At 33.3% G+C, this 16,119-nt stretch overlaps 3 protein-coding genes across 3 annotated transcripts in view; all 3 read right to left on the reverse strand.

Moving 5' to 3' along the window:
- The window catches only part of LOAG_16857 (hypothetical protein), a 4,091-nt gene extending 3,359 nt beyond the window's left edge, over positions 1-732 (reverse strand). The window contains exon 1 of the mRNA XM_020449515.1: positions 622-732. Within this exon, the coding sequence (XP_020306936.1) occupies positions 622-726 (105 nt within the window). The 5' untranslated portion in view covers positions 727-732. The remainder of the gene's footprint in view (positions 1-621) is intronic.
- Positions 733-4,913: 4,181 nt separating this feature from the next.
- LOAG_01551 (hypothetical protein) lies at positions 4,914-5,668 on the reverse strand (the record flags this gene model as incomplete). The annotated part of the gene is made up of 2 exons (XM_003137090.2): positions 4,914-5,228; positions 5,603-5,668. 2 exons carry the CDS (start codon positions 5,666-5,668, stop codon positions 4,914-4,916), a joined length of 381 nt encoding a protein of 126 aa, XP_003137138.2.
- Positions 5,669-10,107: 4,439 nt separating this feature from the next.
- On the reverse strand, positions 10,108-14,309 carry LOAG_01552 (rapsyn protein 1; the record flags this gene model as incomplete). Its single annotated transcript, XM_020445782.1, has 11 exons — positions 10,108-10,283; positions 10,503-10,712; positions 10,923-11,068; positions 11,325-11,491; positions 11,677-11,730; positions 12,019-12,159; positions 12,387-12,503; positions 12,764-12,926; positions 13,228-13,375; positions 13,670-13,935; positions 14,167-14,309. The coding sequence occupies 11 exons, from the start codon at positions 14,307-14,309 to the stop codon at positions 10,108-10,110; spliced, it is 1,731 nt and encodes a 576-aa protein (XP_020303798.1).
- Positions 14,310-16,119: the final 1,810 nt, after the last annotated feature.

Genomic DNA, 16,119 nt, shown 5'->3' on the forward strand with positions numbered 1-16,119 from the left:
TCTTCCTAAATATATTTTGTTCTTGTTACGTAACTTTGGATTCCTCCATCCTCCTTCTCTCTCTTATTTTTTTCCAACTTTCTTTTAAGTCAATCTTTTTTCTTTCCTGATTTGAATTTTGATCTTGAAAGAGCAAAGGAGTATTTGTTACGATTCTATCATTACTAACGATATTGACCAGTGGTTAATGTCCCAGTGACAGTAGTAGGATAAAGGATGTTGTTTCTCAACAAACAATGGATCCACTGAATAGGACTGGGAAAGTTCAGCAACAAAGTTCAACAACAAAATGCGATCTACAAGTACGATAAAAGTTACTGTAACAATCTCCTTGCATACTGTCTTTGCGAATTTTTCCCGATGGGATTCGGAAATCTCCTCAAGACATTATTGGCTACTTTACGTAAAGTGAAAGGGTTAAATCACAGATCTTCCCCAGACAGTATAGGTAAGATTTGTGGTTGAGCATTGTTGTCTGATAACTGAACGTACAGTTGAAATTTAATACATTGCATATTTTTGGAAACTAATCTTTATAAGCATAACCGAAAACGTTGGAATTTCTAAAATGAAAATTTCGCAGAAGATTGAGGAAAAAACAATGAAAAACTTTTAACATACTGTGGAAATTCTGATAGGTGTGAGGCCTCCACCAGTTACAGTAAATCCCCAGGGAATTGTACTGTTACTGCGATTCATCCGTACTGTAATCGTTTCGCATGCCATTTTTTTTCTATCGAATAACTGTAGACTTTCAAAAAAAAAAAATTTTGCCGGTCAAAAATTGTTGTAACAATCGTTATATGGATCAATACATTATGCTTTAAGTATCTGGCCAGAAATTAGTTGAATTTCACTTCTTTGTAGGAAAGATTGCTTCTCCAAACTGAAAAGCAGCAACAAGTGGTGAAGGAATAATTTGTTAAGTAAACTGGCATGCAATACGAATTATTAAACTGTACGTGCATTAACTCATGTCTAGTTTCACACGTAACTTTCTTTTTATAACCTAAGTGAATTCATAGATTAAACGTATTCTTTTTCAACAAGACTGTATTTCAGACTTTCTCAAATTACCTTATATGACATCATTATGCACTGCTAATACTATGCAAATAATTGATAATCTGTGGCACAAACAATAATATATGAAGAGAAAAAAAAGTCTTGGTCAATTATTAAGCGGTAAGATGGCGAAACTTATGGTATATATGCAGATAAGTGGAAGGAAGGTACGTTGAACATATTGCGTTAATCGATCTCAAAATATACTTCTTGCTTTAACGTTTTTTGATCGTCATGATAACAATGATGACAACAATCATAGCCACAGAAAAATGTTGCCATTAACTATGAGAGGAGTCTTGACGTAATTCGAGAATTTTGCTAAGCAAAACAAGACTTACTGCACTTTCGATGCTAACATTCTGACGTAAAGACAGAAAGCGTGACCGCTTCATAACAATCCGAATACTTTCACCAATAGAGAATGCGATAACTAAAGGTTCAAAAATAGGTATAACATGAAATCAAACCGACAAAAGTTTAAAATTGGAACAAAGACCAGAATATTATCAAGCACAACTCCTGCCATTTCATTTTGCTTTCGAGACCAAAGTAATCTTTCTAGTAGTCTATACTTAATTGTACTTGAATCTCTATTTTAACACTCTTTAAGTTTTAAGTTTAAATTTCGATGTGCTTTAAATGTTTTCAAATGAATTTGGGTATTTTCAAGATACCTGAGTCATCCTTTTGAAAAACAAACAGGGTAAGAATAGGCGAGAGGTCAATAATCAAAATGTTTAAGAAAAACAAAAGGAATCTTAGATAAAGAATTTGTGAGATGGCTTTTTTCTTTTTTTATATCAATCAGCAAAAGCAATGTTTTCAAACATCTGAGACAACAACTGGAAACCATCTGTTATCTGAGGTTTGTTGCCTTCAAATATCCCAACACTATGCTTTTCAGGAATCATAATAATTAAGAAATATTTTATCATTATGATTCTCCGAAAAGAAGCAGATAATGCATTTTAAAAAATGTTCAAATTTCAAATGATGAAGTGGGACGAACAGGCAGTACAATAAAGTAGCAGTAATAATTACTGCTGCTTTTGGTGACAGATGACAGATAAAATTGGAATTGCTTTTTTTTTTCAATTTTAGATTCGAAAGATTCATTACTGATTGCTTAAATTTCAATTAACTTAGATGTTAGATAGCCACATATTTATGTATGGAGAAAAAGACTCGCTTTTTCTTTACACATAAAGGAAGACGAGAAAGAAAAATAACGAAAAAAGTACTATGCATATAATGTGATGGCGGTTAAATGAACTGCGTGTGGTCAGTTCGAAGCCATGGGGTCAACTTCCTATCATTCTATTATCGATAAACAACAAATACCGTTATTGATTAATTGAAAATCACTCAGTTTCATAGGAATTAGCTACAATGAAGTAATGAGCGATATCTTAGCAAGAAAAAAGAATAAGAGAGGATGTAATTCCATAGAAAATCCAAAAAATAAAATGTTTATTAAGTAGAAGGAAGGCTTGTTCGTTTTTTTTGACAATTCAGGTTGACCTCACAACACGAATTGTCTTCCAGGAAAACGAGCATTGAATGAGGAGGAGGGCTTCTTTATCTTTTATCCTCAATCAATGATGAATCATTTGATAAATGCTAGGAAAAATTTAATTAAAACAGATGAGAATTATTTTAAGACTTGGAATATGGACGGAATTAAGGCTTAGAGCAGACTGAAGAACCTCTGATCAGGCAGGCTTGAAGTAGCAGCAAACGGAGGAAGTGGAAGCCTGTTGAGCCCCAGCTATATTGTCATTGCGCTCTCTTGAGCTTTCATAATTCATTGCTCAAGTTCATTTCACTTCCCAAGCTAGCACTATTATCAACTAACAAGAGAAACAACTTGTGATCAAAAGCCACATTTCCTCTTTCTTTTGCCAGGAAAGAGTTAACATTTCGTGTTGAAAGACAAAAATAACTGAAATGTTTGAAAACGATGTGGAACTTTCAAACAAATAATCCAAACTTTTCATTAATGTTCTCCTCAATGAATGAAATAACTTTCAATGACTTTTTACAAAGGTAAGATGCCATTTTGATGCACGGAAAACGATATGTACTTATGAAAGCCTTTTTTTTCACTCAAATTTGAATTTGAAAATTGATTCATCATAAATGCAATGAAAGCATTTCTTATAGATGGAAGTTACAGGGATTGCTTCTGTTTTGGACAACAAATTTTGCTTGTAGAGGATTTATAGCTCTGCACCTTTGCAATGGTATATACGAAACAAATTGTGAAATAATGTCAAGAAGAATGCCATAACTACGCCTAAATAATCGAACTGAAGATAAAAGGTGATAGCAATTAGTAACAATCACTGAGAGGTTGTATTAAACACTGATAATTGAAGAATACCATTCACTACTATGTAATAATGAACAGTACGGTACATCTTAAACTATCAACAAACATTAGCGCATTGCATATGACGTGCTGAATTGCAGATACTGATCGTATGTTTAAGTTGCAAGCACTGCTGAATGCACGTATTAGCGCAATCTGCGATGCAACTTGGTGATTATGCGCACTTATGCTTGATAACGATGTTTTGCTTGTTTAGATTTGAAAACATAATTTGCATTCTTGGTTTGCTGAATTACTCAATGAGCATGCATTTTGACAACCTGGAATTTATAACATAATTAATGATAGTATTGAAATCTATTCAGTTTTGAAATTAGTGATCAAAAAGTAGCAAAGGAGAATGTATCATTAATTTTTAGGGTTACTGATAAATGCTTATTGGTACTTTTAACTCGACTTCCAAACGAAATTAATGCTTGCTTTTGTTACCCACCTTCATAACAACGCCGCGATGGATTCTGCTGTGATGTTGGATGTAAAACAGGTACCTGTGTTGTCTGACAGCTTTGATGGCATTGCATGTTGCATTGCAAATGGCATACAGGTTTACTTTGGCCCGATACAATGCAGTTTTGCATGCTGCATTCCCCAAATAGAATATTTTGTTGCATAAAGTTCCATTCTTACCTATTACCCGTCTCCACATCTAGAACTTTTTTGCTGGCAAACATTTTAAGTATTTACAGAACATAGCTTTGTACATCATCTCTCATTTGATATTCATTAATGAGCAATACCTGACAGTTAAATCAGGAATGAATGTTAAACAAATTTGACATTTGAAATTTCAACATCAGAACTTAACGTGATGAATTGGATGACCTGTGAGAAATCTGATACATAGCCCAATTTGCATTACTGCAGTGAGATGTTCATGCAAAATATGTTGTAGCGAAACTTACATCATACTTTTATCCAAACGCGTAAGTGAAACAATTAATGGTGTAGGTGTACTTGACGGAACGACGAATACAAGTGTCCTAGGAAAGTTATTGGGATCGTAGCAGGTAATTGAGAGATAACAGAGATCATCAGTTTCGCGCACGCTGACTTGCGTGTTTAGATAGCTGCCAACAGACTGCGTCTAAAGTCTGTTGGCAGCTATCTAAACATAGCACTTGCCACCAGTTTTGAGCGTGGCATATTGCGATGCATGTTACACGACAACTACCTTCACAAGTAATTGGTAGCGGTGGAAGGTCAGGTTGATAAGATGGAGTAATCAATATGGCAGACTGATGAATTGAGATGCATGCCTCTGTGCATGTTGGCTGACACATTTGCGTGCACGGCGTTGATGGAAAACTCTTGGAAGTGATGAGACGCATCTGCTTGGACAGTTTCGGGTGCAGGGCGATTGGTAAACAGTGGTTTGCGGGATAGACAGAAATGCTTGTTGGCTACACATCTGCGAGCAACCTTGTTGGCAAACAACTTGCAAGCGCTATATGCCTCATGGCAATTCGCTGCACAGATTTGTGGGCACTGCGAGATGCAATCCAGTGGACTGTTTGCTTGAAATTGCCAGTTGATCTTGTGACCTTGACATTACTTCCAGAGCCTCTGCTGGCGCAACTGTCAAATAACCTATTCCACATAATTGTGTACATAATTCCTTGCAACCTTTTTGACACAGTGGGGATGGTTTATTTTGCCATGTATTATACTCTGTCATGCAATTTGAAGAGCATATTTGCATGCAGCTGGGAGAAGGCGACATTTTAGGAAGAGGGAACATTGGCTGTACTGCTTCCCGTATAATTGAGATCTAAAATTTATTAAGTTGGAAGAATCGAGAATTTGACAATGACACATTCAATTTGCACAATTTATTTATCGCTTTCAAATAATTCAGAAATGAGTATTAGTAAAATAAAAATTTTGAAATGAACCAACCGATGCCCTAGTTGGACGATAAAAAGTGGTACAAGCTTGCTGGCAACTAAGTACGCAAACAGGCGACACCCTAAGAATAATGATTTTGCGATATTTCAAACAGTTAATTTCAAACCTATTTTTCAATTTTTTATTTTCAATTACCCAAAAAAAAATCTCGAAAATAATTTTCGGTCATTTTGGAGATTCTTTGGATAAAGTTTTTATTTTCTTTTACAAATGAAGGAGCGTTTATCTGTGCAATACCTCAATGCTGGTTGATTGTTCGCTATGCATGATTGCATACATAATTTTCTGCAGGTTGATTGACATGGTTTTGCTGATAATGATAACGAGATTTAATTGCAACTGCATGCTGCAGTTGAATGGTCAAGTGGTGACGTTTTATTTCTATAGCTACAGTAATGTTCATGCAATGCAGCATGCATTGCATGAACATTACTGTAGCTATAGAAATAAAACGTCACCATTTGATTACAAGGACATGCAATGAATATCCTCCGTTTTTGCTTAATTTCAGCCTTTATTGCAAATTATCTTAAAATATTTTTTGAAACTTGGATTACTTTTTAAATGTATAGATAAATCAGAAAACATTTTCATAAAAAAAGAGCACAGATATCGCTTACTTATGAACAAATGCAAGATGATACTATTTGCATACAGCGACATTGTCATCAAAGGCGTGAGATTTAACATTCACATTCAATGAATTCTAAAAGACAGGTGTCTTTCTTCCTTCATTCATTTCCATTTGAAAGAATTTTGAAAGGGATGAAATGAAAGAACAATAGCACATTTTTTTGAATGTCTATGAGAAGCTGAAGTTCTTCTTGAAAGCACTGCTTCTCAATTCAAATTTGTGTGTTTTCTTCAAGCGATGAAGTCTACTAAAGCAAATCAATAATTTGTTTGTCAACCATTGGAGAAATAAATTAAAAGGAATCCTCTAGTTCTTTGTAAATTATCGACTACATTACTTCAAAGTGATCCGTAACACCAAGTCTCATTAAGCGAGTTAATTACACCCCACTGTCCACTGTGCTTTCTAAATAGATCAAAATAATGCATTGCCAGTATACTTGGTCATTTTTGCCACCTTGATTTTGTTTATCTTTTAAATTCCTATATTTCAATGTTCTTTCCGAATTAAAAAATAATTTGCTTAAGCAGTTGAAATTAAAATTTACGTTTGGTGAATGTTTTGTAACCAAGAAAGCAGTAAACAGGACGGTTGAAAGAACTGCGCCAAACACCTGGGCCATATTCTTTTTTATAGAAGTTTTGCAATATGTAGAATTTGGAAAATGATTCTAATAAAATGGAAGATTCAGTTGGTTCTATATATATATATATATATATTATATGTGCATAAGTACAAACGGAACGTAAGACTGATCGGTTCGGAGCTCCATTCCATTTTTCGGAAACGAGAATTACAAAATTATTGGAATCAATACTTTTTGTAATTCGTCGATAAACAGATTAGTCTACTTTGAGGCAAATAACATCACTTGTGATACTTTTTTTTAAAAAAAATTAGTCATTTTTCTACGTAAAAAAAATAATAATTCATCTGTTTTATCAAGGTTTTCCCTCCGTATCGAAATTTTCAGCCAGAAATTTAAATATTTAAAAACAAGTGAACTTAGTTAAGTCAGTGCCTTTTCTCTTTGTCACATGCATTTTCAGATCTTGCATCTTATGAATTTTAGATTTAACGAATCAATTCGACAGCAAAGCTTTTTAAATTTATTTCTAGCCTTATTGTGTAAGATGAGCGACTTAATGTTGGTCCAGCACTATAATCCATTTGATTTTTTAAGTGATACCATTTCCCACTCTCTTCTCTACGAATTACTTTCCTGTCTTGTGGTTTCAATTTTCTTGCAGAGATTTGAGTTGTCTGATTGAATGAAAATTAAATGCATCATACTTTACGATATTTCCCATCTTTTATTTCCCATTTTCTTAATTGCTATCACTGCTACTATCTCTTTCGCCATTTTCTGAATGCACTTCTTAAACTTGCTTTGAAAAAATCGAAACGCAAGCAATGAAAGCAGTAGTGATATGGAATATCAACGTTCAAAGTTTTGCTTTAACTATACTATTAAGTAAAAGAGTATTTCAGTATCAGTAGCAGTGCAACCATCATTCTTTCTCAATGTAAACAGTCTTATGATGTATCGAAACAGTAGAGGTGACAGTGACAGTAAAATTCTTCATTCATCACAGTTATTTCATGCACATTTTTTGATAAAAACATGATTACTAAAGCAGTTAATGCAAGTAAAGCTAGGACTGCTGTCTAGGAGTGGCGCAATTTGCTGCAGTGATATATGAAGTGCCGAGAGTGTGGAAAGATTTTCTTAGAGCTGATTAAATTGAAAAGTGATAAAGTGCGAATTGATTTTTGGTTTATTGGACATATTGAGCAGTTACAAAGCATTTTATTGAAACTTCTTAGAACTAGTAAAACTCTTTACAAATTTATAACAAATTATTTTGCATAATAAGGTTCATAAAGTGAAACATCCTTTCTTGATTATCCTTTCTATTTTCTCTGTTTTGTTATTATTAGTTTCTGGTGTCTCTTGAAGCTAATTCAAGAAAATTATTTTGTAATGAATTAATGACTGGCTTAGACGTATGTCACTCATTCTAAAAAATTTTTGGCAAATTCCGGTCATTATATGTAGTATTTTTGTGAAATTGATGAAATAGAAAACACTATTATCCACTAACTTTATCAAGGTCAAAAGCTTAGTATTTAGTTGCCGAATATTTATCCAGCCGATGTGATACATTTCGACAAAGGATTGTTGCAGGATCTTAGATTCTAGTTAATTCTGGTTGTCGACCATCAAGATTCCCGGAATTTGAAAATTTATCCTTAGTGCTTGAAGATGAACAGAAAAAGTGAAATATTTGAATGTCGGCGTCATGAGTGTTTTTCCGGAAATTCGATTGAGGCGGATCCGGACCACAGTGGTGGTGGCAGCATCATAAGTTCAACTCTTTAGATTTTTGATCTATGATGTCGTTAGAGTTTAAAGGTAAATCAGGAAAAAAATTGTTAAGTATGGGGAATTTCGTAACGAAACACAGTGTTTCTACTTTACTGTTTTATGTGAAAATTTATTACTGTTGGTAAGAGCTAAGCATTTTGTTTCCAATGTTTTTAGAGAAGTATTGCTTAGTTTTTAATAAATTACCTATGCAAAAATTGAATTTAAACATGCCAATATTTCAAACAAATTTGGGCAATGAGAAGTATTTTCTCCAAAAGAAAAAACTTTTTGTCTTTTTCCACTCGGTCAAGTCTTTATTCAATCCAAAATTTGAGCAAAGTTTTTAAAAGTTTTCAAATTGCGTACAAGGATGAAATTATAAAATGAATTTCCCTATTATTAAGTTAATTATGCAACGATTGCAAGCAAATCTTCGAGAAACTCATGCTGAGCCTGAATAAAAGGCCTCCATAAAACTGTAAGAAAATATATCAGCGAAACCAGAGAGGTGTTCATGAAGAATGTGCTGAATAGAATAGAGAATTCCGTGATGAATTCATCCAATATCGGGATTCCGGAAGATAAGAAACTCTTTAATCAGCATTTTTAAAAAAACCGGTAAATCTGATTCACAACCAGTTAGCTTTCATTAAAAGCATTTGACGATGGCAAAGAATATTTGAAATATTTTTGTTATTTGTTTAATATATTAGAACAACCTGTCGTAGAATGGTTATATGTTCTGCATTTCATTCATTTGTTGAGATTAAGCAGAAAGAATATTACGGAACACAAATAATTTGCTTTTGATCAGGCCATTTTGGCTAATTCAGTTATGATAGAAATGAGCCCAACATACTATTGCACTATAATAATCCATTTTTACTTGTTGAAAATTAGATAAAATCTAATATTCCTGTTGATAACGAATAAACTGGAAGATTTGGACTAATGGATGGTATAAGAAAGACTAAAAGCACTCTCTTTAACGCTCTTCAAATGGATCACTGCAGAAATTAGGATTCATTTGAAAAGGAAAGTCCTAGACAACGATAAGATCAGTATCAGTTTTCATTACACGACCTGTCATTATTGTATGCATGACATAAAATGAAATTTTCTTCCATCGCTTATACTTTGTTTCATTGTAGAATCTGTATAAAAATTTTAAAAAAGTAACTTCCCTTTTAAACTGTTCAAAATTTAGTTAAAATTTTCAAAAACTGTATGACGCAATATAGTTATTATTTAATTCTTCAAGTAAAAATATTCAAGTTTTAAAAGATATGAAGAAGAAATTCACAACAATTGTAAGAGAAGTTGAAAGATTTTTGATAAAAGAAGTATGGCATTTTAGGAATTAGATGGCGATAATGCAAAGATAAGTTTTGGAATTGAAAAAGAAATATTTTTATTGCAAATTTTGTTTCATATTCAAATTGCTCTTTGCTCCATATTTTCAAACTAATCGACAATTTCTACGTGAAAAAAGAAAAAAAAATGATGCGAACCAATCAATCTTATACAACCTTTAGGTTCTACAATTTCCAGTAATTTTTAGAATTTCATAAATATGTCATATTATGAGTTGCTTAATCAAAATAATAAGGAAAAACTGCCAGAAGAGTAGCTATTATTCTTGAACACTGAACTGAAGGAATGATAATTTATCAAAATTAATATCAGTTGCTCAAAATTAGAGAAAATAACAAGAACGAAATCAGAAAAACAGAAACCTTATACATCAGTGATGGTAAGCCCCCGTGGTAATACTGATGGTCCACCTGCTCGTAGTTCTTCTTCTGAGTAGTTTAGCACCGAAGAGATTGGCAATGTACCAGCCACCTTGCAAACCGGTAGCTTCGATGACGGTGGCAGTGATTTATGTTTCTGAGAATTGGACAGTGTGTTCACTGAAAGTGTGAAGTTAGAAACATAGGACACCAAAAATTTGTCAATTACATTTAAAGAAAAATTAGGTCAGTACTATGAATGAAATACAAGTTTCTTCGATCTAAAATAGAAAAAAAAAAGAATTTGATAGTCTTTCCCAAAAGGATCAAAGTATGATTAAACGCATTAGTCAAGTGGATTCAAAGCTGGAATCTTTGAAATGAGTGGAGAAGACCTACTTGGGGAAGATCCGATTGCTGTAGATACTGCAGTGGCGTTAGTTCGTGGTGATTCGACATCAATCTGAACCGTTTTTAATTCTCGGAATGTTGGATGTGACAGTGGAACAGATAGGTGTCGTTGACATGAAGCTTGTTGTTCGATCGCAGATGACCTAACAGTGCCAAACGGTTCCGTCGTCTGATCAGTGAACTGCACTGGTATATCTTCTGCAGAATTAGCGCGTTTGCTGTATGAATAAAGCAAAACAGTAAAGGACAAGTCCTAATTGGATTATTTAACTATTTTTCAATGAAAGATCTTTTGAATATTAATTAAAAAGCATGAACATTATCCTGATAAGTAAATAAAAGTTGAATTTACTATTGTTATGATAAGCCATCCCATTATCATTTAGTTTATGAGCTGAATAAATATACCGGAAAACATAATTGGTTGTCGCGGAGTAGCGATAAACGAAGAAACAGATAGTGTGCTCACTGATACGCTGTCCATAAGTACTGCTTTGCATTGACACTTTGGACAGTTTGGATTTAAGCACTCCGCTAAATATATTTGTAAACATCTGAAAGGATATTGATTAAATGAATAATTCACAACTATACGTTTGTGAGATATTTAGCAACATTAATAAGTGGAATTTTCAGAACATGGGATCACCATGAATGGCAATTCACTTTTCATATTCAGAAAATCAATTATTTACATTTTGGATTCAAATTTTTTCGTACTTTTCGAAATCTTAAATTTTTAAATCCTAATTCTTATTTTCAATTTCAGAATTGTTCAGAAGCAAAGATATTAGAATCAAATAGACAGGCCTTTCATGAAAAATATGGGAGCATCGAAGTGCCTGCAAGGAAACATCTTGTAGTCCATATCGTTGTCCACAGAAATTGCAAAATAATTCCATCTCTTGTGTTAATGATGTCACCGCTCTTCTGGCTAACTCTTCACTATCCTCATCATTCAGCTGATTATAAAGATCCTGTAGTCTTAGATGACATTTCATCATTGCATGCTAAAAGATTTAATCTTAAACAGCACTGAGAGAATCTCAGATAAAAAAAAAAATTATTAAAGAATATGAACTAAATTTAAATGACTTTTCTAAATATCATTCAAAATTAATTGCTAGTTGAAGTATTGAATTTTATAAGGACAAATACTCACCCTACATCCGATTGCCTTAGCTACTTCTAGGCATTTTTTGTTGAGTTGAATAGCCTGCAAATATTAATCTAAGTTTGCACAATCATTAAGTAATTCGAAATAATGAGTCAGCTATTAGTTTTAGATTTTAAAAAGTTGACGTAAAAACTGTTTTCATCTGTTATACTTGTATGAAAATTCATCTTTTCATCTTTTATGTTTCAAAAAATCAGAAAAGATTTAAGCGACAACTAAAAGATGAATTTGAGCACAAAATGTGCCACAAACATGCAATCTTTCACTTTTAAAACAAGATAATTGGTCATTCTCGCCATTATTGATTGATAAGAAGAAGTAACTGACCTGACACTCACATCTACCGGTGTAAAAAGTACGGTATTCGGAGGCTGACCTAGCCATACTACCAAGAACTAATATTTCACCCATGCGATCATTTGTTTGACGCATTATTCGATAAGCTTCTTCGTAACGAGACCAGCTTTTCTGGAACATCTCTTGGAAAGAAATACAAATTTGATATTCAATATCATTATTAAACAACCTCAATTAATGTCAAATTAATTGTAAATCAGTGATATTTGTGTGTTTGATCATTTTTCTTATCATTATTTATGATTTAATTATCTTTGAAAATGAAATGTGTTCATTGCACATATATGCTACCATACAATGTTCCTATTATTACATGTTGTTTTTGCTTAAAAGCGTACGGTAAAAGTTTCTTTGGCTTCAGATTCCCCCAAATCACGACATATATTAGCCATGGAGCACAAACAACGAGCATAGACAGAACGATTGCCAGTTTCTTGAGCCAACTTCATTGCTTCCTGTAGAAATATTGCAGATCACGATCGATGCTTCGAATTTGCTTGCTGTTTGCTCTGTGTTAACTGTAGTAACTCAAGTGAGTCCTTGAAATAGAAGACGCAAAATAGTTGTCACATCTGGCTGATATCAAAAAAGAAAAGAACTTCACACTTTCAGATATTCTCACAGTAGGAAAGGTTTCATGTGAGATTATGTATTGAAAATATGATTTAAATTATCACATTTTGAATTTGTGATTTGAAATGGGAAGGAAACATACATCACATGTCGCTCTCGCATCTGCCAGTGAACCGTTTGTCCGGAGGACAACTGATAAGTGATAAAGTATAACGCTACGGTATTTTGCATGTACATCATTGATCGTTACACCTTCCAGAATTGTTAGTGCATTTCGCAAGAACAAAATCGCCTTCGATAAATCCCTAATATTTGCAATTTGACAATTACAATTGATAAATATTGCCTTTCATGAAATTTTGCCGAATTTATTTCGAAATATCTTGAAACAATGATTGAAATAAATTACCTTCTGAATTTAATTATCAGAAAGCAATAAAAGGGTGGATGAGAAATGATATGAGGCTATCATTTTAAATTTTCTTTGGGAATCTTATCTATATATCTGGCTCTACCGTAAACGATCGATAACATGCCGTCAGAACATAAAATTACCTTTGCAAATTTTCTAGCATAAATAATCAAAGCCATGACAAAATAGGAAACCTGAGCAAGGTGAAGAGAACACCAAGTCCAACACACACTTGTAATTCCAATAACCTATCAGAATACTGATTCGCGACACACATCGCTTTTTCAAATGCTTCCAGGCTAGCTTGGAACTGACTGAATCCAAGCTGTGATAAGGCCACAACTTTAATGAATAATGTAAATGAAAATAAAGTACAGTAAATTAGATATCTTAGTTTTCATTCTAGTTGTCTTTGTTGTCCCTCTACCATACCTACAAACTGAAATTTCGAACTCTCATACTTTTGAAACCAAAATAACAAGGCAGTATCCGGCAAAAAAAGTGATGGGACAATATCTAGAAAAAAAATCATGGTGTAAAATGTGAAATCATAGCAATATACATTTGCAACTTCTCGCCCAACATTTTTTGCAGATTTTAATCATAATTTTGAATAAAGAAGGAAATAAGTGGGACCGAGATGCGCATGCCCAGGAGTTCCCGGATCCATGCTTGGATGTTGTAGACTAGCACGACCGTAGCCAATTGCTTTGCCGAAATCAGCCAATCGTTCATATGCTTTAGCCAGGTTCAGAAATGCTTCACTTTTCATGAACTCGTCTTGCTGAGTATTGGCCAGTTCTGTTTGTTGCAAAGCGTATCGCAACATCTGCTGGTAATTACCTGCATCACAGTATGTTTGCGTCATATATCCGAGTGTTATGAAACGGTCCTCAGCATTTCTGCAATAAAAATCACAAATTGTGAATAATAAATTTGGTAAATTTGTGATTTGTAATAGTCAGAAATGATGAAGAAATAAGTCAGTGAATCTCTGTGTTTTGAACCATTTATAGAACAAATCAATTAAAATTCTTTAAATTTCTTCTTTGATAATAATTAATAGTATTCTTTTAGAGTATTCTCAACATTAATCAAAATCAATTTGAGTAGTTATTGGAAAGGTGGCTTACGTAAGTCGTCGAAGAGCAGCTCGCCAACGAGCAATGGCCTGTTGATGGCGTCGTTGATGATAGAGTTTAACGCCGGATTGCATGTGGTGCTTGGCGACACGTTGACCCATCGATATCCAGTTATCCTCGATTCTAATACCCATTAGAAACGTTGACGCACCCTCTGAAGTAACGAGTAATTTTTCATTCCTTTTTCTGAAAAAACATTGGATTGTTCAGAAATGTTGTTTTCCTTTCGTTTTTCTGCATTAATGAACATTATTTTTATTTAATCCTAAATTTCAAACTGTTTTAATGTTCTCGAATTGAACCCAAATTTGCTTAAATCCTACCTTTTTTGGAAGACATTTAAAAGCTACTTCTTTTGTCATATGACAAATCTCGACTAGTCGACTTCTAGTAGTATTATGATACGCAATTCACTTTTTGAGATAGCTGTGTGAATCCTACATTCGATTTATATCCTTGTCACATTTCTTTCGGTGTTTTTATCTAAGTGAATGAGTACCTTTCTGTTATGAAGGAATTACTACTGCTTGTCTGAGGAAACATGATAAAATACAACAACATAATTTGGTTTAATTAATGAGGTAATTAGTCTAATTAGTGAAGCAATCTGTTTTAATTCACTGAATGACAAAGATGAAATGTTTATAGCAGTTCAGTATAGCTCGGGAACAGTTGCTCTCTAAGAAAAATATTATTAGTAAGATAATCAGTGAAGAAAAACAATATAGAAAAATAGGACCGCCGTCCAGAAGAGATGTTGGGTGATGCTGAGAAATTCCACTATAAGACGAATGAAGCTTTCAATATAAAACGAATGAAGTTCTTTATAGTTGTTGAATGTGTTCAAAAATCATCCATTTATATCAGCTGACAGAAAACAATCAAGAAAAGTTCAAAAAGTAAATTTTGACTGTAATTTATCCAGGTTCTGAAGGACATCTTTAGGTGTTCTAAAAGGACCGTTATGAAATGTGAAGAATTCTCGGAATGTATCCCATATAGAAGAACTTTTCTGAAGTATTTCAAGAAATTTTGACATTTTCATGCATTTAGAAATTAACGAAAGCCATAAAATGTTCTACATTGATGCTTCATAGTAACTTTACTCTTTTAAGCCTTTTTGGTTATTTCAAAGAAAAAATTATTCTGAGAAGAATTTCCAGGGAAATGATACGGATAAGTATCAAGATTGCAAAAGAAGGTAGATGATATATCGTGTAACTTGATCCAGTTTTTAGTACTTCACCAGATTCACCCAATTTTTTCCACAAACTCTTTTTCCTTTTTTTTAATAATACAGCTGCATGGTTAACACGGTGTGAATTACTTGCTTAAAAGTAACTCATGCGAAGTACGAAATCTTTCATTCTAATATTAGCGCATTCGGTCACGCGAGATCATTTTTATCTCATTTTGACAAAACTAAGATTTCCAAATGCAAGCTTTATTTAGCTTCAGGAAAATATCTAAATTAAACTTTTGAACTTCGATTTTCGCTACTATAGATTTAGTTTTCTTTTGAAATCAAGTCATTTTTAAGGAGGTCAACGAGAAGAAGGTCAGCAGTCTCCATAACAATCATACCTTTGGCAGAGAAATGAGCTTGAAATTTAATTATGCTAGAAGTACATTACGGCCGCTACATCCATCTGATGATTTACTGATTTTGGCAATATCTGATTTTTAAAAATGATTTATTCGAATTAAAATAGGATTTAATAAGTGCTAGTTCAAAATGAAAATTAAGGTAAGGCTTGTTCATTTTCATAATGATATATCAACGTTCTTAAAATGTCAATTCTTAATCATTTATTATAGCTTCTTTGTGATTAGCTAAAGCACAATTCCATATTTGCATTTTTTTAGTCAAAAAATCAGGTCACTCACTTTCGCTTTAGCGAAGGAAATGACCGAAGGAGGAGTTAGCAAAGTGAGAGCATCAGT

Source organism: Loa loa (genome assembly GCF_000183805.2).
Source record: "Loa loa unplaced genomic scaffold supercont3.24, whole genome shotgun sequence".
NCBI lineage: Eukaryota > Metazoa > Nematoda > Chromadorea > Rhabditida > Onchocercidae > Loa > Loa loa.